Below are 24529 nucleotides of genomic sequence, written 5' to 3'. Positions count from 1 at the left end.
TATATACTGGTCTTGCATCCGTTATAAATTCTTTTTTGGTTTTGTGTTACAATCGGCAAAGCTGAAACACCTGCTTCTGGCCGGTCAGAGATGGTGAATCACGCCCTGCCCCCTGTCTGCATCATCAGCCTGTGCTCAGCAAACACACACAATGTGAGACAGAAGCATGGAAGATTTGTCTCCTAAGGGGGGAGAGCAGTAGGAGCAGGAGACAATGTGGATTGGCACAGAGGACATTTTTCTTCACTTCCTGGATTTCTATCAGCTACCAGTGTGGCAGAACCGTACAGATACAGTAATACATTGTATAGACACATCTATAGAACTTTTAATGTACTTTTAATAGAAAACAAGTTTTTCTTATCCGGAGTTCTCCTTCAATGGAACTGAGCTGCAATAGTGCACACTGTCTGGCCTGTAGCTACACTACAAACTGACACTTTTAAAGGGGTACTCAGTCGATAATTTTCTTTAAAATCAACAGGTTTCAGAAAGTTATATAGAAGTGTAGTACACAAAACAGCTGTCTGCTGGAAGAGTCTGGCGTCCTCGCCGCCTGCAAAAGCCATGTACACCTTAAAGGACAACTCCGGCGGGACCCCCCAAAAAAAAACACAGACACACACAGACACCATACTCGCCATCCCTCTGGTGACGATCGCCACTCCATTCGCCGCCGTCCGCCTCACTGTCACCGCCGTCCAGCGATGTCTCTCACTTCCGGGTCCTAGGGATGGAAAAGGCTGCCAGTGCGCTTGCGCACCGGCAGCCTTTTCATTGGCTGGAGCGCATCACATGGCTTTCAGCAACCTCAGCCAATCAGGGCTGAGCAAGCTGGAAGCCATGTGATGCGCTCCAGCCAATGAAAAGGCTGCTGGTGCACATGTGCACCAGCAGCCTTTTCCGTCCCATTCACTCTCTATGAAGACGCCGAGGAGGAAGAAGACCCGGACCGCCCCCCCGGCTCTGACGTCGTCGTCACCAGATGCCGCCCTGGAGAAGAGGACCGTGACGATCGTAATAGGTAATGTATACATTCTTTAACTTCCGGGGGGGGGGGGTCGGGGGTCCGAAAGTGGGGGAAGGGGGCCAGACCGGGTATTTAACCACATTACAAAGTTATATAACTTTGTAATGTGTGTTAAATAAGCTAAAAAAAAAATTAGTCTGAGTTGTCCTTTAAAGTTTACAGCACCTAACGGTGAGTGCCCTTGCATCCTTCTTTCTATAGATTTGTAATTTACTTCTATTTAAAAAACTCAAGTCTTCCAGTACTTATCAGCTGCTGTATGTCCAGCAATAAGTGGTGTATTCTTTCCAGTCTGACACAGTGCTCTCTGCTGCCACATCCGTCCATGTCAGGAACTGTCCAGAGCAGCAGCAAATTCCCATAGAAAACCTTTCCTGCTCTGGACAGTTCCTGACATGGACAGAGGTGGCAGCAGAGAGCACTGTGTCAAACTGAAAAGAAAAGACCACTTCCTGCAGGACATACAGCAGCTGATAAATACTGGAAGATTTTTTTACATTTTTAAATAGAAGTAAATTACAAATCTTTATAATTTTCCGAAACCAGTTGATTTGAAAGAAAGAGTATGCAGGTATTAAAGAGTCACTGTCGTTAAATTTTTTTTTGCAGAAATCAATAGTCCAGGCGATTTTAAGAAACTTTGTAGTTGGGTTTATTAGCCAAATCTGCCATTATCTACATGTAAAAAGCCTTTTCCCATGTCCCCCCCCCTCCTCTCCTTTCTGCCGTCCACTCCTCAGAATCAGAAAATCTCGACTGTTTTTTCATCACTTTCAACAGTCGGATCCTGTCTGGTCTATGAAGAGGGGAGGGGGGAGGGAGAAGGAGCAAGATTAGTGGGCAGCTGAGAGCAGAGAACAAAGGATTGCTCAGCAGGGGAGCTATTCAGAGCCCTAATTAGTGGTCAGATGGTGAGAGCCCGGACATGAATGTAAATTAACTCTTTGTTGTCCTGTTTTTGCTGCCTTTACTTTCTCTCTCCATAGGAAAACCATGAAGACAGGGGGGAGAGCTTCAAACTGCTTTTTCATGATAAAAATGCATTTTCCGGTTAATAAACCCAATTACAAAGTTTCTTAAAATCGCCTGGACTATTGATTTCTGCAATAAAAATGTTAACGACAGTGACACTTTAAGTCATAAAGGGAAACTTGACGGGACCCTATCTTTGATGCATCTGGCATGTTAACATGTAACAAGACTGTGTACTGCCTTAGGTGTAAATGTCTGCTACCTCAAAGTCAATGGGATATGCAGCAGATCCGCAGCAGAATTTGATAATGTGTTCAGTTATTTAGATCTAATCTGCTGCGTATCTGCTGCGTATCTGCTGCGTATACGGTGTGTGTGTTTGTACCCTAAAAGTGTAATCTGTCATTAAAAATAAAGATAACCCAAAGTGTGCAGTTGGTGTGTGTAGGTGCTGGTGCATACAGAATAGGACTGAGTCCCAGTGATGTAAAAAATAGAACAGCTTTACTGTCAAGTTTTTCAGAAAAACAATACACTTTTGTAGAATAGATAAATCTTTGACACATACTCTGAGTACTTAAACCCGTTTTGCTTCAAGAGGTGCTTGAGAAGTAGAATAGAAGAGAGGTAGTTGAAGATATACTTTATAGTGAGATACTTGTACTTGTGTTTAGACTGTGTCTGACCACCATGTGCCCTACAGTGTCGAGCTACCCGTCCTGTCATGGTCCTACATTCCCCAGCCGTGGTTATCTGGGTGTAGCTAAGTGTCTGGGAGTATCCCAGTTACCTGCACTGCGAGATAGGATACGTAGACCTTCTTTGCGGTAGCTTTGTCCTATCCAAGCTAGTTCCTCTTGTGTTCAGGATACTGCCCTGCTCCTTTTAGACGTGTTCTCGATGTGGGTTAGGGTGTTCCTGGACTCCTCTCCCTTTAACCCTTTAAGGACCGGGCCAATTTCCATTTTTTGCGCTTTCGTTTTTTCCTACTTGTGCATAAAAGGCCACATAAACCTTTATTTTTTGTGCCACTAATTGTACTTTGCAATGACAGGCTGAATTTTTGCATAAAGTACACCAGTTCTGGCAAGTTCTGGCAAAACCAGAAAAAAATTAAATGTGTGGTTAAATTGCAAAAAAAAAACCATTTTTTTATTTGGGGAGGTTTCATGTTTATGTCGTTCGCCCTAGGGTAAAACTGACTTGTTATCTATGTTTCTTAAGTTAGTACAATTACAATGATAACTTGCGTAACTTTTATTTGATGGCTTTTAAAAAATTAAAACCTTTTTTAAGGTTTTGCTTATAACACTTTTTATCCTTTGGTCTATGGGGCTGTGCGTATATGCGTATATGTGACTTTTTGATCACTTTTTATCACAATTTTTCTGGATCTGATGCAACCAAAAATGCTAAATTTTGCACTTTGGAATTTTTTTGCGCTTATGCTGTTTACCGTGCGAGAGCTCTAACCCCTCAAACTGCTGATTGGTTCATGCTGCCCCCCCCTTCCCCATTGCTGTCATGTGACCACACAGACCTCTGACAGCAGCCCTGCTTCTCTATTCTAGCCTGTCCTACTACACTACTGCATTATGGGAATCTGCAGCTCCATCCTGTATCTACAAACTGCTGCTGTGTTATCAGGGTTATACAGTTACTATACATTATACTCCATATGCTGATTGCTATACTGTACAGTAACTTATATATCACATATCCAGCTGCTGTGTTATCAGGGTTATACAGTTACTATACATTATACACCACATGCTGCTATACTGTACAGTAACTTATATATCACATATCCAGCTGCTGTGTTATCAGGGTTATACAGTTACTATACATTATATACCACATGCTCATTGCTATACTGTACAGTAACTTATATATCACATATCCAGCTGCTGCTGTGTTATCAGGGTTATACAGTTACTATACATTATACACCACATGCTGATTGCTATACTGTACAGTAACTTATATATCACATATCCAGCTGCTGTGTTATCAGGGTTATACAGTTACTATACATTATATACCACATGCTGCTATACTGTACAGTAACTTATATATCACATATCCAGCTGCTGTGTTATCAGGGTTATACAGTTACTATACATTATACACCACATGCTGCTATACTGTACAGTAACTTATATATCACATATCCAGCTGCTGTGTTATCAGGGTTATACAGTTACTATACATTATACTCCACATGCTGATTGCTATACTGTACAGTAACTTATATATCACATATCCAGCTGCTGCTGTGTTATCAGGGTTATACAGTTACTATACATTATACACCACATGCTGATTGCTATACTGTACAGTAACTTATATATCACATATCCAGCTGCTGTGTTATCAGGGTTATACAGTTACTATACATTATACACCACATGCTGATTGCTATACTGTACAGTAACTTATATATCACATATCCAGCTGCTGTGTTATCAGGGTTATACAGTTACTATACATTATACACCACATGCTGCTATACTGTACAGTAACTTCTATATCACATATTCAGTTGCTGCTGTGTTATCAGGGTTATACAGTTACTATACATTATATACCACATGCTGCTATACTGTACAGTAACTACATGTTATTTAGAACCAATTGCCTGCATTTCAATGATTTCTTCTGGGAAAATTTGCTTTGGGTTACAATTGGATTTGGATTATAAGCGCGGTCCCGGAATGAATTATGCTCATAATCCAAGGCATCATTGTATATATATATATATATATATATATATATATATATATATATATGCTGTATCTGCCAAATGTAAAGAAAAAAAAAGAAAAGGTAAATTTTCTGGAAAGCCTTAAAATCTGGAAACGTTATTGCAGATTGGTGAGATATGTTTGGGCTTAGAGGCGCATCTGGACCTAATGCAAAGTCTGTACTAGGGGCCCCATCCAGCTATAATAGAGGTGTCCCCATAAGGACTCAGGTACATCCCCCTATGCTTCTGGTTGGGATCCCCAAGACCTGAAGTGGCTGCTGGGATATAAATGGAGGTCATGACAGTATTAGTAACTACACCTCTAGCTTTTATAACTTTATACATTTATACTGGTTATAACACCTCAGTATCCTGTAGTTTACTATAACAGTGAAAGTTCCTATAACGCATGCGGTTTCTGCGTGTGTCACTGATCGCCTTCTATACACATACAGATGAGCAGGCGCCGCTGTCACTGACCGCGCCTCCTCCTCGCCCTCTAGTGGCCGCGGGTCGCACTGCACCTCCTGCACACTGCGCCGCTGACATGGAAGAGAGCGCCCCGGCGCTGGGCACACCGAGCCCCGACAGGAGGAGGCTGCAGCGGCTGTACCGGGAGCACCAGGTGAGGTCTGCGGGGTACACACGGGGCGACTGGCTGTACTGCCTGCTGAGACTTGTGGTTCTAGAAAAGCTTTGATGTCCCCAGTCACAGGATCAGAACCTGTAAGTGCAGAGCACACTGTCACATATAGAGAGGGATCTCCCCTCATAGCAGAGGGCATATCAAACTCTTCATTCATTATATATATATATATACATATATATATACATATATATATATATATATATATATATATATATATATATATATATATATATATATTTATACAGGACTGTACACACTGCATATCACCCTTTTAATTCATTATATATATATATATATATATATATATATATATATATATTAATATCATCATCTCTTCTTGCTGTCACTCAATAGGAAAATTCCTTATTTACTTTCTAGGAATACACCCTGTCCTGGTCATGTGATGGGCGCACAGTCCATGGCGCAGTACAGTGCAGAGTATTACTTTCCATACCATCTCCTTATCATATACATCATATGGTGACAGTAACCCCCTGTAAGGAATCCCTTCTATTAACCAGAATGGAGAGAGACTCCAAAGAGTGTCCCTGACCCTAGAGGACCCGGCATGTCCTTGTGTGACATGGATAGTAAGGTGAATTTAGGAGAATTGTATGACGCTTCCTGTCACCTGTCATTGCTGAGGTATACAGGTGATGGAGCTGGTAGTAATACCCACAATTTAAAGGGATTAAATAGACCTCTCTGTGATGATGTTTGGGCCGGGGCTAGGGTGCACCCGCTCTAGTTCTTATATACAGGTGCCTTAAACTATATACATGTATTCCAGTGGGTTGTATAGCAACAATGCTGTGCTCTTGGTATATATGCCGTGTCTAGGCCTCCTTTGATAAGTCTAGTGATGAGGCTTTACCTTGGCAGCAGCCGCCTGACACTAGTTATGTTATTAGCATTTATTGAAGTTAAAACAAATAAAAATCAAAAAATAAACAAAAGATAAACCCAGACTGCAGCTTATATACAGAATATCCCGTATATAAAGCATATATATATATATTTATATATATAAAGTATTTTATGTTATTTAAAAAAAAGAGTGAAAAACTAAAATTTTTATATATCTCGAGAATTAAAATCGACTTTTATAAATAAAGAATATATAGAACTAATAAGATATAAATAACGCTGTGTGTATCACAGAAGCAAGAAAAAAAATTATGGCCTTTAAATCCAATTATACTAAACAATGGTCATGGAGGGGTCTGGGGCGATGAATGGGCACGGTAAGCTGGAGGGTGATGGTGAGTATTTTTGCTGCTCACCCCCCATGTGGGTTTGTAGTGACTTTGCTTATTAAACAGCATAAGTATGGATTCTGGGAAAGGCGATGGAGCAGATATGTCAGACCCTCCTGTTATCTGTCAGCTGCAGCTTCCCATACAGCGACTTCTAGAGGAAACCTTCTTGCCTCTGTCTATGAATTGGCTGCTCTCAGCTTTATGGGGCGGACTGATAACACCATGGATCACTCTCACAGCTCCGCCTCCAGCCAGCGTGGTCATGTGACTGTCCGAGACACCGTATAGTGAGTACCGATACTGAGGAGCATGTGGTTTTGCTGTCCGTTTAACGAATCTGTAAAACGGATGAAAAAACGGATGCATTTGGATTTGACTTCCATTATAAAAAAAAATCTATAAAATTAATATGTCCACACTAAAAAAACGGGTGCGCTTTGATTTGTTTTCTGATCCATTTTTTTTTTATAAGGAAGTCAGTGGGAAAAAATGGATCAAAACGGATGCGCACAAATGTGTCTGTTTTTTCATTAAACAGCAGAGACGCAGTAGGTGGCTGAAGCTGAACGCAGCCCTAAGGCTGCACGTTTTCCAGGACGCCCTAAGGCTGCACGTTTTCCAGGACGCCCTAAGGCTGCACGTTTTCCAGGACGCCCTAAGGCTTCACGTTTTTAGGACGCCCTAAGGCTGCACGTTTTCCAGGACGCCCTAAGGCTGCACGTTTTCCAGGACGCCCTAAGGCTGCACGTTTTCCAGGACGCCCTAAGGCTGCACGTTTTTAGGACGCCCTAAGGCTGCACGTTTTTAGGACGCCCTAAGGCTGCACGTTTTCCAGGAGGCCCTAAGGCTGCACGTTTTCCAGGACGCCCTAAGGATGCACGTTTTCCAGGACGCCCTAAGGCTGCACGTTTTCCAGGACGCCCTAAGGCTGCACGTTTTCCAGGACGCCCTAAGGCTGCACGTTTTTAGGATGCCCTAAGCCTGCACGTTTTCCAGGACGCCCTAAGGCTGCATGTTTTCCAGGACGCCCTAAGGCTGCACGTTTTCCAGGACGCCCTAAGGCTGCACGTTTTCCAGGAGGCCCTAAGGCTGCACGTTTTCCAGGACGCCCTAAGGATGCACGTTTTTAGGACGCCCTAAGGCTGCACGTTTTCCAGGACGCCCTAAGGCTGCACGTTTTCCAGGACGCCCTAAGGCTGCACGTTTTTAGGACGCCCTAAGCCTGCACGTTTTCCAGGACGCCCTAAGGCTGCATGTTTTCCAGGACGCCCTAAGGCTGCACGTTTTCCAGGACGCCCTAAGGCTGCACGTTTTCCAGGACGCCCTAAGGATGCACGTTTTTAGGACGCCCTAAGGCTGCACGTTTTCCAGGACGCCCTAAGGCTGCACGTTTTCCAGGACGCCCTAAGGCTGCACGTTTTTAGGACGCCCTAAGCCTGCACGTTTTCCAGGACGCCCTAAGGCTGCATGTTTTCCAGGACGCCCTAAGGCTGCACGTTTTCCAGGAGGCCCTAAGGCTGCACGTTTTCCAGGATGCCCTAAGGCTGCACGTTTTTAGGACGCCCTAAGGCTGCACGTTTTCCAGGATGCCCTAAGGCTGCATGTTTTCAGGACGCCCTAAGGCTGCACGTTTTCAGGACTCCCTAAGCCTGCACGTTTTTTGGACGCCCTAAGGCTGCATGTTTTCCAGGACGCCCTAAGGCTGCACGTTTTCCAGGACGCCCTAAGGCTGCACGTTTTCCAGGATGCCCTAATGCTGCATGTTTTCCAGGACGCCCTAAGGCTGCACGTTTTCCAGGAGGCCCTAAGGCTGCACGTTTTCAGGACGCCCTAAGGCTGCACGTTTTCAGGACGCCCTAAGGCTGCAAGTTTTCAGGACGCCCTAAGGCTGCACGTTTTCCAGGACGCCCTAAGGCTGCACGTTTTCCAGGAGGCCCTAAGGCTGCACGTTTTCCAGGAGGCCCTAAGGCTGCATGTTTTCAGGACGCCCTAAAGCTGCACGTTTTCCAGGAGGCCCTAAGGCTGCACGTTTTCAGGACTTCCTAAGCCTGCACGTTTTCCGGACGCCCTAAGGCTGCACGTTTTCCAGGAGGCCCTAAGGCTGCACGTTTTCCAGGACGCCCTAAGGCTGCATTTTTTCCAGGACGCCCTAAGGCTGCACGTTTTCCAGGACGCCATAAGGCTGCACGTTTTCCAGGACGCCCTAATGCTGCACGTTTTCCAGGACGCCCTAAGGCTGCACGTTTTCCAGGACGCCCTAAGGCTGCACGTTTTCCAGGACGCCCTAAGGCTGCACGTTTTCCAGGACGCCCTAAGGCTGCACGTTTTCCAGGACGCCCTAAGGCTGCACGTTTTCCAGGACGCCCTAATGCTGCATGTTTTCCAGGAGGCCCTAAGGCTGCACGTTTTCCAGGACGCCCTAAGGCTGCACGTTTTCAGGATGCCCTAAGGCTGCACGTTTTCAGGACGCCCTAAGGCTGCACGTTTTCCAGGACGCCCTAAGGCTGCACGTTTTCCAGGAGGCCCTAAGGCTGCACGTTTTCCAGGAGGCCCTAAGGCTGCACGTTTTCAGGACGCCCTAAAGCTGCACGTTTTCCAGGAGGCCCTAAGGCTGCACGTTTTCCAGGACGCCCTAAGGCTGCATGTTTTCCAGGACGCCCTAATGCTGCACGTTTTCCAGGAGGCCCTAAGGCTGCACGTTTTCCAGGAGGCCCTAAGGCTGCACGTTTTCCAGGAGGCCCTAAGGCTGCACGTTTTCCAGGAGGCCCTAAGGCTGCACGTTTTCCAGGAGGCCCTAAGGCTGCACGTTTTCCAGGACGCCCTAAGGCTGCATGTTTTCCAGGACGCCCTAAGGCTGCACGTTTTCCAGGACGCCATAAGGCTGCACGTTTTCCAGGACGCCCTAATGCTGCACGTTTTCCAGGACGCCCTAAGGCTGCACGTTTTCCAGGACGCCCTAAGGCTGCACGTTTTCCAGGACGCCCTAAGGCTGCACGTTTTCCAGGACGCCCTAATGCTGCACGTTTTCAGGACGCCCTAAGGCTGCACGTTTTCCAGGACGCCCTAATGCTGCATGTTTTCCAGGAGGCCCTAAGGCTGCACGTTTTCCAGGACGCCCTAAGGCTGCACGTTTTCAGGACGCCCTAAGGCTGCACGTTTTCCAGGACGCCCTAAGGCTGCACGTTTTCCAGGATGCCCTAAGGCTGCACGTTTTCCAGGAGGCCCTAAGGCTGCACGTTTTCCAGGACGCCCTAAGGCTGCACGTTTTCCAGGACGCCCTAAGGCTGCACGTTTTTAGGACGCCCTAAGGCTGCACGTTTTTAGGACGCCCTAAGGCTGCACGTTTTCCAGGACGCCCTAAGGCTGCACGTTTTCCAGGACGCCCTAAGGCTGCACGTTTTCCAGGACGCCCTAAGGCTGCACGTTTTCAGGACGCCCTAAGGCTGCACGTTTTCAGGACGCCCTAAGGCTGCACGTTTTCCAGGTTGCCCTAAGGCTGCACGTTTTCCAGGACGCCCTAAGGCTGCACGTTTTCCAGGACGCCCTAAGGCTGCACGTTTTCCAGGACGCCCTAAGGCTGCACGTTTTTTGGACGCCCTAATGCTGCACGTTTTCCAGGACATCCTAAGGCTATGTTCACACGTATATTTTCATAAAACAACGGCCATTGTTGCACATTGCAATAGAAATTGTATCTACAATAGAGATCCTGGAATTGCATGATGAAAAAAATCACATGACTTGAAAAAAAAACAAAAAAAAACCCAAGAGATAAAAGTGCCTGCACTTATTTACAATGAAAGGAGAACTTGCCAGAAAAACTGACAAAAAAAAAACAGGAAAAACTGCTGTCAGTTTCTTTTGGTGTTTTTACTGCCCAAAAAAGGCAATGCAGAAATTGTGTTTGATGGACACTCACCACTGAGTGATATCCCCCCCCCCCCCCCCCGTATATCAGGAGGATACTATAATGTGCGGCGGAAGACACCACAGAGACACTGCAAGTGCGATATGAAGAGTACCGAACAGGTTCTAAGACCAGATGTGTTATAGTGTTAGAAGGGCGCACAGAAGGAATGAGCAGGCAGACTAAACACTGGTTCTTATGTGATAATGTTGGAGGTTTCTGCCTTTTTTTGTTTACAGTGCCCCAATCACATCTTATTAAAGGGGTAGTACAGCCCAAAACTTGTTTTCAAACCAACTGGTATAATAAAGTGCCAGAGATTTGTGATTTACTTCTATTAATAAATCTCCAGTCTTCCAGTACTTATCAGCTGCTGTATGTCCTGCAGGAAGTGGTGTATGACACAGTGCTTTCTGCTGCCACCTCTGTCCATGTCAGGAACTGTCCAGAGCAGGAGCAAATCCCCATAAAAAACCTCTCCTGCTCTGGACAGAGGTGGCAGCAGAGAGCACTATGTTAGACTGGAAAGAATACACCACTTCCTGCAGGACATACAGCAGCTGATAAGTACTGGAAGACTTGAGGTTTTTTTTTAAAGAAATAAATTACAAATTTTTGGCGCCAGTTGATTTGAAAGAAATAGTTTTCAGCTTAAGTATACCATGACTGTCAGTCATATAGATGGATCTCCATATATATTCACACTTTTATTGTATTTATTTCCAGGACCACAGACTCTCTGTGTTCAGGAAAGTGTGCTATGCAATAGGCGGAGCCCCCAACCAGGTGGCGGGCAGTGCGTCAGCCTTCTTCCTGCAGATCTACCTCCTGGATGTGGCACAGGTAAGAGGATAATTACCATATAATAGCACCAGGAAAATCATGGAAAAGATTAAATAAAAACCACAGCAAAAATGCAGCTTGATGGGAGGCGTATAACTATATATAACTACTGTATATCCTGATCCCATACAGGTAGCAGCAGCAGTAGCAGTGTACAAATAGAGTACGGAGGGGATGGCTCTGAGAGCTGACGGGGGATTTGATAGGTGATGATGTCATCCTATAGGTCAGCTGACCCTGGGCATACCCCTTCCTGTGACACATTAAGCACTGTGATTTTCTGTTGGTCAGACTGGTAATCACATGACCCAGTTATAGTAATGAAAGGCTGTACTGGGATGAAATGGATAGCACTGTTGGACTAGTGATGGTGAATGTGTATGTAGTGGGAATGAAGCCTAGAGGGCTTCTTTAAGGGTATTGATACAAAAGGATTTCTACAGCTTAAGGGTGGGTTCACACTACGGATGACGAGTGGAGAATTTCCGCCGGAATTCGTAGCTCCTAGACACCATTCTATGCACAGGTGGAGAGGCCCGTGGTTGTGGACGGGTACGAGCTACGGATTCCGTCGGAAATTTTCCGCTCGGGTTCCGTAGTGGGAACCCACCCTATAAGTAGATGTTCTTTTCCTTAAAGGGTTAGTTCAGCAAAAAAGAAAAAAAAGTTTTCTTTCAAACCAACTGGTGCCTGAAAGTGCCAAATATTTGAAATGTACTTCTTTTAAAAAAACCTCAAGTCTTCCAGTACTTATCAGCTGCTGTATGTTCCGCAGGAAGTGCTGTATTCTTTCCAGTCTTTAGAGCAGGAAAGGTTTTCTATGGGGATTTGCTGCTGCTCTGGACAGTTCCTGACATGGTCAGAGGTGGCAGCAGAGAGCACTGTATCAGACTAGAAAGAATACACCACTTTCTGCAGGACATACAGCAACTGGAAGACCTGAGATTTTTTAATTGGAATAAATTACAAAACTTTGAAACTTTCTGGCACCAGTTGATTTAAATGATTTTTGCTGAACTACCCCTTTAAGGGCAGAGAGTCCATGATACAAAAACAATAACAATAAGTATCGAGACATAACTCAGCCACTAATCTAAACACTGGAGGAGTCACGTCCCAATCCAGAACTAAGTTTATTACATTTGGACAATTTACTGTCCCAGGGCTAAATCTAGGCTGCTGCTTAGGGCCCATGTTTACCAGGGGCCCCTATAGGTGGAAAAGAGAAGCTGACAGACATTCTGATTTAGTAGTCAGCTTTTAATTACATAGAGTGATGTGCCCACAAATAAGGACAAGTGTTAAAGGGGTACTCCATCAAAAATAATATTCTTTCAAAACAATTGCTTTCAAAAAGTTATAAAGATTTGTAATTTGCTTCTATGTAAAAATCTCAAATTTTCCCATACTTATCAGCTGCTGGATGTCCTGCAGGAAGTGGTGTATTCTCCCAAGTCTGACACAGTGCTCTCTGCTGCCACCTCTGTCCATGTCAGGAACTGTCCAGAGCAGGAGAGGTTTTCTATTGAGATTTGCTACTGCTCTGGACAGTTTCTGACATGGACAGAGATGGCAGCAGAGAGCACTGTGTCAGATTGGAAAGAAAACACCACTTCCTGCAGGACGTACAGCAGCTGATAAGTACTGGAAGACTGGACATTTTTTTAATAGAAGTAATTTACAAATCTATATAACTTTTTAAAACCAGTTGATTTGAAAGAAAAAAAAATCACTGGAGTAGCCCTTTAACACCTCGCACTACCCTTCCTACATGCAGTACTGTATGGAGTGAGCTCATTCACAGAGGGTATCATCAATCTGTCTATAACAGCTGACACTCTGCAGCATATAAGAGGCTGGACAGAGTTATCACCCACCATTCGTCCCCACAGTGTGATTGAGGCTGTGCTGGCCGGTGTTGGACAGTCTTCTGATATGCTGCCAGATTTATTACAGTGGCTGGCGTATCTGAAGACTGTCTAGTCTAAGTTTAGACCAATTAGTTGGATTACTTTAAAGTTAGAATGATTTGCTTGCTTACCAATAACAGCGCCACCTGTGCCCATGGGCTGTGTCTGGTACTGCAGCTCAGTGATACAGCCTGGGGACCTGAGTGGGGATAAGGAGGAGGTGAACTGTTTGGGAAGTAAATTTTAGAACAGTCTATTAAATTTACTTGCCGGACTGTCAGAAATACATGTGACACGTATGGACTCATGTTATGTTGAAGAATTCATAGTCCCTGATATGTAGGTCTCCTCCTATAGTCCAGGGGCTGTCATACCTGAAGGCGGCTATAGCGTTAACCACACACCATTGGTTGATGCTCTGTGTATTGTCACTTTATGGCGCTGTACATTTTCTGTTAGCTCACCTGATGTAGATAGTGTAACAAGGTTATATGACATGCAGACAAGCCCTGTATATAGGTGGCATGTCTGTATATAAAGACTATGTAGTGCTGGTGCACTCCTGCCAGTCCCTGGTGATCGTCCATAAAGACATACCTATTCATCTGATACAATTCACACCAACAATTTATTTCAAGGGATTATCCAGGCTTAGTAAAGGCCCTACTACACGGAACGATTATCGGCCGTTATGGCCGATAATTGTCCTGTGTAATAGAACACAACGATCAGCCGACATGAACAATGTGCAATTACACTGAACGATTAGTGAAAAAATGCGGTGTGGCTTGGCAACTCAAGACAAGACAAGAGCCGTGCTGTTTCTGGAAGAAAGCTGCCATGTTTTTCTTATCCTGGATAGATAGGATATAGAAACATGGCAGAGTAGAATTCCCAGTATTTGAGAATGATTCCATTCCTATAGACGAGCCCTGGGATCCAGATGCTTCAGGTTTGTAATCTGCTAATAATCCTGTCTCCCACAGATTACTCCCTTCGAGGCCTCCCTGGTGCTGTGTATCGGGAAAACCTGGGGTGGAATCACAGACCCTATTGTTGGATTTTGCATTAACAAAAGCAAATGGACCATAATTGGACGGCTGATGCCATGGTGGGTGAGATCCTATTGCAGTGATACTCTTATTGGGGATGTTTTTTCAGCCTTAAAGGATTATTCCAGTGGGAAAAAATTCAGATCAACAGTGCCAGAGATTTGTAATTTACTTCTATTTTAAATATCCAGTCTTCCAGTACTTATCAGCTGCTGTATGTCCTGCAGGAAGTGGTGTATTCTCTCCAGTCTGAAAAGCAGGAATGGTTTTCTATGGGTAATGCTACTGTTCTGGACAGTTCCTGACATGGACATCAGTGGCACCAGAGAGCACTGTGTCAGACTGGAAAGAATACACCACTTCCTGCAGGGCATACAGCAGCTGATAAGTACTGGAAGACTGGAGATTTTGCAATAGAAGTAAATTACTAATTTTTGGCACTTGCTTGGACCAGTTGATTTAAAAGAAACTTTTTTTTCGCTGGAGTACCCCTTTGAACATATATGGGCCATACACAGGTGGTCCATATAGTAGCGATGAAGTAAGAGAAGATTTGGAGGATGGCCAGTGTATGTCGGTTTGCTGGTCCCCATTCAGGTCAGTTATATCCTTAGCTGGGATATTTTTGGTCCCTGATGGAAATTAGTGTGAATGTAGTCTAAGGGTCAGAAGAGGACCCATAAGATCCCTTCCTTCTGTCTAAAAATAACCAGTGATCATGGTTCCTTTCTTAAAGGGAACCTGTCACCAAGATAATGCTATGTAATCTATCACCATCATGTTATAGAGCAGGAGGAGCTGAGCAGATTGATATATAACTTTGTGGGAAAAGATTCAGTATAACTTGTAACATGTTGATTGAAATCCCAGATCATTCTGTGATAAGGAGTCCAGTGGGCGGTGTCACTCAATGGACGGGACTCTTTAGCATAGAAACATCAGAGATTTCAATCAATAAATTACAAGTTATACTGAATCTTTTCCCATAAAGATATATATCAATTTGCTCAGCTACGTCTGCTCTATAACATGATGCTGATAGCTTAGGTAGCATTATCATGGTGACGGGATCCCTTTAAGAGATTGGACCCATATTCCACGTCTCTATTTTATCATCTTGGACCCCTGATACCAAAGTAATTTGTAAGTATAAGGACCTGCTCCTTATACAGCGCAGCAAGCAGGATTACTTGTCTGCAGCAGAGTATCAGGTTTGAGCAGTTTCAGCACCAGGTGAGCGGACAGCGGGCGAAATCACAGGACAGAGACATCTTACACCAGGGATGGGGAACCTTCGGCCAACGGCTGTCCAGGCATGATGGGAATTGTAGTTTTGCAACAGCTGGAGCACCGAAGGTTCCCCATCCCTGTCTTACACACTCCATAGAAGGATATCCTCTATATCAGGTGTAGGGAACCTTGGCTCTCCAGCTGTTGCAAAACTACAACTCCCATCATGCATGGACAGCCAAAGCTTTAGTGTAAGTAGTTGCAGTACTTCCCTCCTGCAGCAGGTTGTATTGGGCTCAGTGTAAGTAGTTGCAGTACTCCCCTCCTGCAGCAGGTTGTATTGGGCTCAGTGTAAGTAGTTGCAGTACTCCCCTCCTGCAACAGGTTGTATTGGGCTCAGTGTAAGTAGTTGCAGTACTCCCCTCCTGCAGCAGGTTGTATTGGGCTCATTGTAAGTAGTTGCAGTACTTCCCTCTTGCAGCAGGTTGTATTGGGCTCAGTGTAAGTAGTTGCAGTACTTCCCTCCTGCAGCAGGTTGTATTGGGCTCAGTGTAAGTAGTTGCAGTACTTCCCTCCTGCAGCAGGTTGTATTGGGCTCAGTGTAAGTAGTTGCAGTACTTCCCTCCTGCAGCAGGTTGTATTGGGCTCAGTGTAAGTAGTTGCAGTACTTCCCTCCTGCAGCAGGTTGTATTGGGCTCAGTGTAAGTAGTTGCAGTACTTCCCTCCTGCAGCAGGTTGTATTGGGCTCAGTGTAAGTAGTTGCAGTACTTCCCTCCTGCAGCAGGTTGTATTGGGCTCAGTGTAAGTAGTTGCAGTACTCCCCTCCTGCAACAGGTTGTATTGGGCTCAGTGTAAGTAGTTGCAGTACTCCCCTCCTGCAGCAGGTTGTATTGGGCTCAGTGTAAGTAGTTGCAGTACTTCCCTCCTGCAGCAGGTTGTATTGGGCTCAGTGTAAGTAGTTGCAGTACTTCCCTCCTGCAGCAGGTTGTATTGGGCTCAGTGTAAGTAGTTGCAGTACTTCCCTCCTGCAGCAGGTTGTATTGGGCTCAGTGTAAGTAGTTGCAGTACTTCCCTCCTGCAGCAGGTTGTATTGGGCTCAGTGTAAGTAGTTGCAGTACTTCCCTCCTGCAGCAGGTTGTATTGGGCTCAGTGTAAGTAGTTGCAGTACTTCCCTCCTGCAGCAGGTTGTATTGGGCTCAGTGTAAGTAGTTGCAGTACTTCCCTCCTGCAGCAGGTTGTATTGGGCTCAGTGTAAGTAGTTGCAGTACTTCCCTCCTGCAGCAGGTTGTATTGGGCTCAGTGTAAGTAGTTGCAGTACTTCCCTCCTGCAGCAGGTTGTATTGGGCTCAGTGTAAGTAGTTGCAGTACTTCCCTCCTGCAGCAGGTTGTATTGGGCTCAGTGTAAGTAGTTGCAGTACTTCCCTCCTGCAGCAGGTTGTATTGGGCTCAGTGTAAGTAGTTGCAGTACTCCCCTCCTGCAGCAGGTTGTATTGGGCTCAGTGTAAGTAGTTGCAGTACTCCCCTCCTGCAGCAGGTTGTATTGGACTCAGTGTAAGTAGTTGCAGTACTTCCCTCCTGCAGCAGGTTGTATTGGGCTCAGTGTAAGTAGTTGCAGTACTTCCCTCCTGCAGCAGGTTGTATTGGGCTCAGTGTAAGTAGTTTCAGTACTCCCCTCCTGCAGCAGGTTGTATTGGGCTCAGTGTAAGTAGTTGCAGTACTCCCCTCCTGCAGCAGGTTGTATTGGGCTCAGTGTAAGTAGTTGCAGTACTTCCCTCCTGCAGCAGGTTGTATTGGGCTCAGTGTAAGTAGTTGCAGTACTCCCCTCCTGCAGCAGGTTGTATTGGGCTCAGTGTAAGTAGTTGCAGTACTCCCCTCCTGCAGCAGGTTGTATTGGGCTCAGTGTAAGTAGTTGCAGTACTCCCCTCCTGCAGCAGGTTGTATTGGGCTCAGTGTAAGTAGTTGCAGTACTTCCCTCCTGCAGCAGGTTGTATTGGGCTCAGTGTAAGTAGTTGCCGTACTCCCCTCCTGCAGCAGATGTGGCACCGGCTGAGCTCGGGCAGACGCTGCTAGAACGTCCTGTTTTCATTATCACCGCACAATCAGCCGAGGTGAATCCCCTGCAGCCCTTTATCCCACAGACGGCCATAGAACCTGACTCAATACATCACCATTGTCTCACAGAACTGGTGACCGGCATTGTCCCTTTGTTTTTTGGACTTTTTTTTTTTTAGCAGCTCCTGGTATGGACAGTGCTCAGCTCCACCACAGATCAGATCAGATATACAGGAGGGGAGACGGCTTCTTATACATCTATTATATCACACTGCTGCTGTCCGCACGCTACACAATGAAGTCCACTATTTATGGTTCTTTCATAGTAACTTTGTGATTTTTCTTCCTCTCCCTTGGTGTGTTTTGTTTTTTTTTTGCTCCATGGTGCCAATCTGTTTTCCTGGTATCCATCTCTCTTGCCCCTCCCCTTGGTGTCAGTGTTTAATACCCCTGTCCCTGCTGTCTGTTTATATTATTACTATGTCTGATGCTCCTCTTTGTTGCCCCTGTCCTTGGTATCCATCTTTGATATCTGCCTGTGTTGTCTGTCTCTGTTATTTCTGTCTCTTGTATCTGTCCCTGTTGCCCCTGTCTGTGGTCTCTGACTCAATGCTTTGAATCTGTATAGTCTGGAGGTAAGAAGGGAAAGAGGGAACATGATGGAAACCTTTACATATGTTACAGGGGGAAGAAGGGAAAGGGGGACATGATGGGAACCTTTATATATGTTACAGGAGGAAGAAGGGAAAGAGGGAACATGATGGAAACCTTTATATATGTTACAGGAGGAAGAAGGGAAAGGGGGGACATGATGGAAACCTTTACATATGTTACAGGGGGAAGAAGGGAAAGGGGGGGACATGATGGAAACCTTTATATATGTTACAGGGGGAAGAAGGGAAAGGGGGACATGATGGAAACCTTTATATATGTTACAGGAGGAAGAAGGGAAAGGGGGGACATGATGGAAACCTTTACATATGTTACAGGGGGAAGAAGGGAAAGGGGGGGACATGATGGAAACCTTTATATATGTTACAGGGGGAAGAAGGGAAAGGGGGACATGATGGAAACCTTTATATATGTTACAGGAGGAAGAAGGGAAAGAGGGAATATGATGGAAACCTTAATATATGTTACAGGACTAAATAAGGTTCAGGAGGGAGGTGTTTTTAGAAAAAATCTCAAGAACAAGAGGACACAGTGAGAGGTTAGTTGGGAGAAAGATCAGAAGCGATGTGAGAAAATATTACTTTACTGAAAGAGTAGTAGATGCTTGGAAAAAACTTCCAGAAGATGTGGTAGGTAAATTTACAGTAAGTGAATGTAAACCTACCTGGTATATACATATATCTATCCTAAGATAATAAAAGATGGACTAGATGGACCGGGGGGGAGGGGTCCAATTCTGTTACCCCTGTCTATGGTCTCTGTCTCCCCTGTCTCTAATGTATATACCTGTTGCCCCCAGTGCCCTTCACTAGTTTCCTGTTTCCCAGCAAACCGTCAGGCTAACCGTATCCTGTCCCCTCCATACAGCTCTGACCTGATCTCCCCATACCAGACCTCTGTCTGTTCCTCCCCTTGTCCGCTCCTCACACAGTCATCTCCAGGATTTCTCCTGAGCTTCCTCCATACTCTGGAGCTCACTGCCGTGATACATCCGCCTATCACCCTGTGACCAGGGTTACTGCTTATCATATATATAGTGCGCTAAAAAGAAATATTAATAATAATCATCATAATAATAGTTAGAGATGAGAGATTTACATTACAAAAGAAGCAAATCACTTTGTTTGCTCGGCACTCGGTTTATATTCTCAACCAGGAGCTTTGCCGCTCCACCTTGGGTGCCTGGAAAAGCTGGATTCAGTCCTGGGAAACTTCTCCCAGTTTCCCAGGACTGGATCCAGCTTTTCCAGGCACCTGGGGTGGAGCGTCACGGAGACCAAAGGCAGTTGGTGTATAAACTGCTCCTCTCTAATAATAATCTCTGGTCTCACCCCATTATATCATGGCATTGGTAAGGAATGGCATAGCCATTTGTCTGATGTGACTATACGGCCGTAGTTCATAGAATAATATACGATACTATGAGAGGTTGCTATATGTTGTGTCATCTGATCTCTGTGTTTCAGGATCTTGGGGTGCACCCCATTTCTTGTGCTCTCTTATTTCTTCTTGTGGTTTGTTCCTCCATTTGTGACTGGAAGAGTCTTCTGGTATCTGCTGTTCTATTGCTCCTTCCAAGCACTGAGCACGGTGAGTATCATACAGTGTCATATCCATTACATTCATTTACCTGCCCTGTCACATGACTCCACTTGCTGAATCAGACGCTATCTATTGACATATTACAGACTTTGTGCAGTACTTTGGCGCCATCTAATGGTGAATTGCTCGAATTACATCACACATTGTTGCATCGTTTTTTTCACAGTGACATCAGGGCCCGGATTTGCAGCGTGCAACAAATAGATAATAAAATAGAAACCAGTGAAACACGAACAGAAACAATGTTTCGCCATTATGCCATAGAAGTCAATGTTTATGTTTACCTATATGCTGAAAACACAAATGTCAGTGTGAACTGAGCCTGACAAGATTACTCTATGGATGATGCTGTTATTTGGTCACTGTACGTTGGGCTTATTTAAGCACTATATGGTGTATAGTATATCTGTTTTAAATCCCTATCATGTCAGTTTCTGCTGAAGATGTAAATTATTTTTTCTTATTGGTTTTTGATTGGGAAGTCAATATCCAGAAACACTGCCAAAAAACACAAACAAAAAAAAGACAAGAGAAAAACTGCTTTCAGTTTTCTGGACATTTTTTGTGGATTTTTTTTCCACCCCTTAAAAAAAAACTATGCAAAAGTTCAGTCTGAGGGAAGCCTTAAAGTGTTTCTGTTGTTGCAAAAACACTTTGGACATGTCATAGAGACGCCATGTCAAAAGTTTTAATTGGTCCGTGTCTGAGTGTTCACACCTGTACAGATCGGGAAATAGAGTGGGGAGAGGACCAGGGTGCAGCACATCTTCTCCCAGCTCTGTGTAAGAAAAGACTTATAATGGAGCTCTATGGAGTCTGACTCTTCTCCTGATCAGTGCGGGTGTGAACACTCAGACCTGGACTGATAAGAGAAAAAAATTTAGAACAGTTTTTTATCATGTATATGACAGTGACAATTCTTCCAGTGTTTTCCAGTACTTATTAGCTGCTGTATGTCCTGCAGGAAGTGCCGTATTCTTTCCAATCTGACACAGTGCTCTCTCACGCCACCCCTGTCCTTGTCAGAAACTGTCCAGAGTAGTACCAAATCCCCATAGAAAACCGCTCCTAGACAGAGGTGGCAGCAGAGAGCACTGTGTCAGGCTGGAAAATATATACCACTTCCTGCAGGGCATACAGCAGCTGATAAGTACTTACAGAATTGAGATTTTTTTTAAATAGAAGTAATTTACAAATCTTAAAGATATTCTCAAAATGGGAATCATCAGCCCATCATTTATTTAGTTCAATGAAAATCTGTATTAAAATAAACCTGCTTTAGAAATATATATAGCTCTTGGGTTCTTAAGAAATAAATATTTTTTTCTAGATTTACCATGTTCCATATACAACACTGACCATGTTCCTTAGCACAGACCAGACAGAAAGGGATTCCGCAACAGCGTACCGTAAGTGTGATATATACATGTATTATAGCAACCTGCTGTGATAGCTTTGGATTAGAGATACATTTATCACTGACTAAGCTCACACCCTCAGGGTGCGTTCACACCTACAGGATCTGCAGCAGATCTGCAGCAGATTTGATGCTGTGTTCAGTTATTTAAATGAAATCTGCTGCAGAAAATCAGCTGCAGATCCTGTAGGTGTGAACGCACCATAAGGCAATAAAACATAACTTATAGATCAAAGAATAAAAGAGACCAAACAGAAACGTGAATTTAAAGTGCTACTAGCCACTGCACTGCAGAAATTGTTAGAGGGGACTCAGAATAAAAGGCCAGGGAAGATGTGCTCTCTCACAGCTACATTAGATACGAAAACTCACCCAGGGTGTCACCTGGGTGCGATGGGTGGGGTGCACGACCAAGTAGAGGCAGCTACTCCCCCCATCTGGAACACAGGGGGGGGGGGGGGGTAAAAAAAGACAAATTTGGTCAGCTCTCCTTGAACACCATTCACACTAGGCAGGAGGACGTTGCTATGGCTGAAATTGTAAACACACAAAAACATAGAAAATGCAAGTACATAAAATAAATACAGTACTAGAACCAGGCTCACTATATAAATAAGGTACCAGAACCAGGCTCACTACATAAATACAGTAGCAGAACCAGGTTCACTACATACATAACGAGAGAACAGAGAATGCTCTTCATGGTGAAGGATCATCAAAAGAATCAGTGAATTAAGCAGGAGTCTAAGAGTGGATTCCCTCACCTGATAAATAAGGCACTAAAACCAGGTTTACAATATAAATACAGTACCAGAAGCAGGCTCGCTACATAAGTAAGATACCAGAAGCAGGCTCACTACATAAATACAGTACCAGAACCAGGCTCACTACATAAATACAGTACCAGAACCAGGCTCACTACATAAATACAGTACCAGAAACATGCTCACTACATAAATACAGTTCCAAAACCAGGCTCACTGCATAAATAAGATACCAGAACCAGGCTCACTACATAAATACAGTACCAGAACCAGCCTCACTACATAAATACAGTACCAGAGCCAGGCTCACTACATAAATACAGTACCAGAATCAGGATTACCACATAAATACAGTATCAGAACCAGGCTCACTATATAAATAAGGTACCAGAACCAGGCTCACTACATAAATACAGTAGCAGAACCAGGTTCACTACATACATAATGAGAGAACAGAGAATGCTCTCCATGATGCAGGATCATTAAAAGAATCAGTGAATTAAGCAGGAGTCTAAGAGTGGATTTCCTCACCTGATAAATAAGGAACAAAAACCAGGTTTACAATATAAATACAGTACCAGAGGAAGGCTCACTACATAAATAAGATACCAGAAGCAGGCTCACTACATAAATACAGTACCAGAACCAGGTTCACTACATAAATACAGTAACAAAACCAGGCTCACTACATAAATAACATACCAGAACCAGGCTCACTACATAAATACAGTACCAGAACCAGGCTCACTACATAAATACAGTACCAGAACCAGGCTCACTACATAAATACAGTACCAAAACCAGGCTCACTGCATAAATAAGATACCGGAACCAGGCTCACCACATAAATACAGTACCAGAGCCACGCTCACTGCATAAATTCAGTACCAGGACCAGGCTCACTACATAAATACAGTACCAGAGCCAGGCTCACTGCATAAATTCAGTACCAAAACCAGGCTCACTGCATAAATAAGATACCAGAACCAGGCTCACTACATAAATACAGTACCAGAGCCACGCTCACTGCATAAATACAGTACCAGGACCAGGCTCACTACATAAATACTTTACCAGAACCAGGCTCACTACATAAATACAGTACCAGAGCCAGGCTCACTGCATAAATTCAGTACCAGAACCAGGCTCACTACATAAATACATTACGAGAACCAGGCTCACTACATAAATACAGTACCAGAACCAGGCTCACTACATAAATATAGTACCAGAACCAGGCTGACTATATAGGTACAGATAGAAGCCCAGTTGAAATATATAAGGTGACTTTATCATTTGTGACTATTTCCCACCCAATTTTCTTATACATACAAACCTTGATAAATACCACCTCCCTCCTATTCATAACATGACCAAACGTTCTTCTTTAGGAATGACTATGGAGGTGCTTGGCACTCTCATTGGAGCTGCTTTACAAGGGCAGATAGTGGCGAGCGCTCACACTTCTCATCACTGTCATGTGGATAATGGGACCGTGAACATTTCTATGAATGCCACATACTCTCCGGTGAACAGCACCTTCTTAACTCCAGGATCAACAGATTACAAGCTGCATGCTGTAAGTATGGAGAGATATATTGGAACCTTGTTGTAGAAGCGTAGCACCGGCACTACTCACTAGGCATGGTTCATACTTTTAGGCAGACTAGTACTTATGCAAGGCAATAATATAGCATCCGGGGTGCTCCCCATGAAAGTCAGACATTCCTTGATAAATCCACTAATATGAAGAAAAAGATACGGGGGCACTCACTGTTGTGATGCGTAGTCTGTATTTCAATTGCAGGTTAAAATACAGCAGGTACATCTGTGGCGGGCTAGGACGCCAAACACTATTCACACAAGCTATGACAGCCGTTTCACGCGCATGCGCGCTTCGTCAGATCTGAGCCTTCTAATAGGGTGTTTTATAGTGCTCCTTATATGAACGTTTTAAGTTGTATTACTGTACCTTTATGTTTAGAGGAACGTCTACATGATCTCTGCTGGCGTGATCGGCTGTATATATGTGCTCTGCACCGCTGTCTTTTTCCTAGGAGTCAGAGAGAGAAATGGTGAGACTTCATCTAAATATTGGTTGAATTTTAGTTAAAGGGGTTATAAGGGATGAGAAATATCTGACCACATCTGTCTATTGCGGGGGTAGGGAACCTTGGCCCTCCAGCTGTTACAAAACTACAACTCCCATGATGCTTTAGCTTTGGCTGTCCAGGCATGATGGGAGTTGTAGTTTTGCAATATCTGGCGAGCCAAGGTTCCCTACCCCTGGTGTCCTGTGATTATGGTGGTGGGGTCCCATCCCTTTGCTCCGTGCTGCCCATACTCCTGCCTATCTTTTCTTCTGTATTGGAAAGCCTGTCTTGTAATCCAATGACTTTACCTATAAATAACTTCATATTTTTG

General features: G+C 44.4%; 1 protein-coding gene and 1 long non-coding RNA gene across 4 annotated transcripts in view; one reads left to right on the top strand and one right to left on the bottom strand.

The window, feature by feature from the left end:
- LOC138794474 (uncharacterized) overlaps positions 1-24529 on the bottom strand; it is a 59776-nt gene that overhangs the window by 1855 nt on the left and 33392 nt on the right. For 2 of the 3 annotated variants that reach the window (XR_011363453.1, XR_011363452.1), the window contains exon 3: positions 24078-24158. This is a non-coding gene — a long non-coding RNA (uncharacterized lncRNA). Of the gene's footprint in view, positions 1-13447; positions 13516-24077; positions 24159-24529 lie in introns of all 3 variants that reach the window. The other variant, XR_011363454.1, reaches the window with a different exon arrangement.
- The window catches only part of MFSD2B (MFSD2 lysolipid transporter B, sphingolipid), a 39408-nt gene continuing 20174 nt past the window's right edge, over positions 5296-24529 (top strand). The window contains exons 1-7 of the mRNA XM_069973078.1: positions 5296-5373; positions 11290-11406; positions 14303-14427; positions 19789-19912; positions 21255-21333; positions 23497-23684; positions 24090-24180. Of these exons, the coding sequence (XP_069829179.1) occupies positions 5296-5373; positions 11290-11406; positions 14303-14427; positions 19789-19912; positions 21255-21333; positions 23497-23684; positions 24090-24180 (802 nt within the window). The remainder of the gene's footprint in view (positions 5374-11289; positions 11407-14302; positions 14428-19788; positions 19913-21254; positions 21334-23496; positions 23685-24089; positions 24181-24529) is intronic.

This window comes from Dendropsophus ebraccatus, chromosome 6 (assembly GCF_027789765.1).
Source record: "Dendropsophus ebraccatus isolate aDenEbr1 chromosome 6, aDenEbr1.pat, whole genome shotgun sequence".
Taxonomy (NCBI): Eukaryota; Metazoa; Chordata; class Amphibia; order Anura; family Hylidae; genus Dendropsophus; species Dendropsophus ebraccatus.
This window is presented reverse-complemented; position numbering and strand designations above follow the sequence as displayed.